Source organism: Phyllostomus discolor, chromosome 5 (genome assembly GCF_004126475.2).
Source record: "Phyllostomus discolor isolate MPI-MPIP mPhyDis1 chromosome 5, mPhyDis1.pri.v3, whole genome shotgun sequence".
Lineage (NCBI taxonomy): Eukaryota > Metazoa > Chordata > Mammalia > Chiroptera > Phyllostomidae > Phyllostomus > Phyllostomus discolor.
The window spans coordinates 126,892,186-126,895,216 of NC_040907.2; the positions used below are offsets into that span (position 1 = coordinate 126,892,186).

The 3,031-nt window shown below is 63.7% G+C and overlaps 1 protein-coding gene across 1 annotated transcript; it reads left to right on the forward strand.

Moving 5' to 3' along the window:
- The first annotated feature begins 1,214 nt into the window (after positions 1-1,214).
- On the forward strand, positions 1,215-2,789 carry NEUROG3 (neurogenin 3). Its single transcript, XM_028511201.2, has 2 exons — positions 1,215-1,422; positions 1,595-2,789. The coding sequence occupies exon 2, from the start codon at positions 1,596-1,598 to the stop codon at positions 2,232-2,234; it is 639 nt and encodes a 212-aa protein (XP_028367002.1). The 5' UTR covers positions 1,215-1,422; position 1,595; the 3' UTR covers positions 2,235-2,789.
- Positions 2,790-3,031: the final 242 nt, after the last annotated feature.

A 3,031-nucleotide genomic window follows, 5' to 3' on the forward strand; every position in this document is an offset into this window, starting at 1 on the left:
GAGCGGAAGCCGCGACCCCTCACCCTGAGTGACCGGAAGCAGAAGACCACGGGGTGTCCGAGGCGGGGACAAGGGGGAGGGGCGGGGAGGAGAGGATGGATGGTGCGCTCGGACTCGCTTTGGGAAGATTTGCGGACGGCGACCACACGGACCCTGGGGAGCCCCTGCCCGCGTCGCGCCCGATCCCCGTGCGGCCGGGGCGGGAGGCCGGGCCAGGGGGCGCAGAGAGAGGGGTCTGCTTCTCCTCAGGCCGGCACCCCACCGGCGGCGTGTGGACTGCACAGGGGTTCGCTGTGAACTCCCGGCCCCTTCCCAACCCTTCTCGCGCGGGCTCTCGCCCTGCGGGCCCTGCGCTGACGCTGGGGCACTGTCCGGACCGGTCGCTGTGGGCTGTCCCCTGGGGGTTCCCCCGTAGCCACCCTTTGCCTCTGCGACACCATTGAGACGTCTTAGATTTCGGATGAGCGGTGAGAAGAGAGGATCTAAGTGCCTCCATCTGGAGTTTGGGGCATCACCTCGGGGCACGGTACGGGGTTTCACCCCCAGGCAAAAGTCTGCAAGTGGCAGGGGCGTCCGTCTCTGCAGTCGCCTTGTCTCCACCCCCCCCCCCCCATGAAGAGGGTCAGTGAAACATCGCCCTGCGTGTGTTTCCCCCGACCTGACCCACCCACAGTGCAGGAGAGCAGGTTGGCACCTGGGATTAGCCGCTGCTAACGGAAACAAGGGGGAGTCAGGACACCTGGCGCCTCGTTCCACCTCTTGCTGTGTGTGACCTGGGACAAGCCGCCTCCCTCTCTGAGCCTAATTTCCCTCTGTGGGACACACGAGATCTGCCTACCCAAAAGGCTTCCAAAGCCCCCGTCAGGGCACCAAGAGATTGGTGCCTGGGCTCTGGACAGCGGCCAAGGAAGCGTAGAACACTAGGAAAGCGGTCGGGACCGCCAGACGCGAGCCAGACGAGGCTCTCCTCACGGGGCGAGGCTCTTTGAGGAACCGAGAGTTGCTGGGACGGAGCCCGGGGGAGAAAGCAAACAGAGCAGCACCCCCGCCCCCTTAGTGCGGAATCCAGCTGTGCCCCGCGGGGAGGGGCCGGCTCGCGTGGCTCGGCCCCCGGGTCGCCACGCTGATAGGCCGGCGGCGCGGGCCGCGGCGGGGCAGGCACGCTCCGGGCCCCGCAGAGCAGATAAAGCGTGCCAAGGAGCACACGACCGCAGCTCGGGAAACCCGCTCGGCCTCGCACACGCGCCAAGAGACAGCAGCAGGGGCCCGGGACGCCCTCCGCGCTTCTCTTCTGCACCCCTGCGGGAACTCCCCAGCGGCAGCGCAAGAAACTCAGCTGAACTTGGCTACCGAAGGGCCAGATCAGCTCACAGCTGTGCTCAAAGCCCACCCGCTCTCCACCCTTCCGCAAACGAGAACAAGGTAACACCTGGAAGCCGCAGAGCGGCGTTGGAAGGGGAAAGGGTTAGGGTTCTCTGATCAGGTGGGGGTGGCTGTTTTTTCATTTTTATTTTTTTTCCCACCTGGACGCGCTTTGGAGAACTGCGTCCAGGTGACCGACCCACGTTTGCCCGTACCTCTTACCCCGCCGCAGGATGGCGCCTCATCCCTCGGGTACGCCAGCTGTCGCAGTGACCCACGAGACAGAGCAGCCCTTCCCGGTCGCCTCGACAGAGGAAGTCACCTGCATCGTGTCTTCTCCGCCGAGCCCCACTCGCGGGACAGGGGGCTGCGTAGAGGCTGAAGGGAGCGGCTGCCGAAGTGCCACCAGGAAGCTCCGGGCGCGGCGTGGGGGACGCAGCCGGCCCAAGAGTGAGTCGGCTCTGAGCAAGCAGCGACGGAGCCGACGCAAGAAGGCCAACGACCGCGAGCGCAACCGGATGCACAACCTCAACTCTGCTCTGGACGCGCTGCGGGGCGTCTTGCCCACCTTCCCTGATGATGCGAAGCTCACCAAGATCGAAACCCTGCGCTTCGCCCACAACTACATCTGGGCGCTGACGCAGACGCTGCGCATAGCGGACCACAGCCTCTACGGGCTGGAGCCTCCCTGCGAGGAGATGGGCAGCCCGGACGGCGGCTCCCCGGGAGACTGGGGTTCTCTCTCCTCCCCAGTCTCCCAGGCGGGCAGCCTGAGTCCTGCCACCTCGCTGGAGGAGCGCCCCGGGCTGCAGGCTCCTGCCTCCCCTGCCTACCTGCGCCCCAGCGCCCTGGCTTTTTCCGACTTTCTATGATGGCCTATGGGCCGCTGGGCGGTGGGTGCTGGAAGAGGGGCAGGAGGCTGTTCCCGAAAGTGGCGCCGGTGGCCCTCACATAGACTTGCTCCTTACGTCTCTCCTTCCCTGGTGGGCCCAGGTGCCCGTAGGGGTGGCTGGCCAGTTCAATCCCCCGTCCTCTGGGCCGCGCCAACTGCTACATTCTGCCGCTGCCCGCGCAAGTGGGCATTGCAGGTCGCGCACGTTTTGAGCCCCCTCCCTGCAGCCACCCCAAAATCTCGTACAAAAAAGACGAGAATGGTAGCACTGCACAGCGGAAGATGCTCGCCGTCTCCCACCACCCTGTCCTCACTCAATTGGTCTCTCTCTAACCACCCCTCCCACAAGGGGATTTAGTTCAACACTGGGTCTCGGAGCATTTGCTCGCCTCGCCCAGCGCGCCTCTCCAAAGACGCGGCCTAACTCCTACTCTGCTCCCTGTCAAGTTCCGGGGTCTGGGACCGCTCCACTCTGCCTTAATCCACGAAGACGTTTTTCTCCTTCTCTTGCACTTTTCGGAGCCACTGCAGGGCCAGAGACGGAACTGTGAACTGGTCTCACAGCACTCCCCCCACCCCGCCCCGGAGTGCCTTCCCGCCCTTCCCCCACCTCCGCCTCGCTGAGACCTGGAGAGCTGGTGTCTTAAAAAAAAAAAATCAGTTGGTAAATTATATGATATCTTTTGAAAAGAATTTTGCTACTGTAAATTATATGGCCCCTGCCCCCTGTTTTACACTTTGTATTTATTGATGAGATTTCAAAGAAGGAATGGTCTA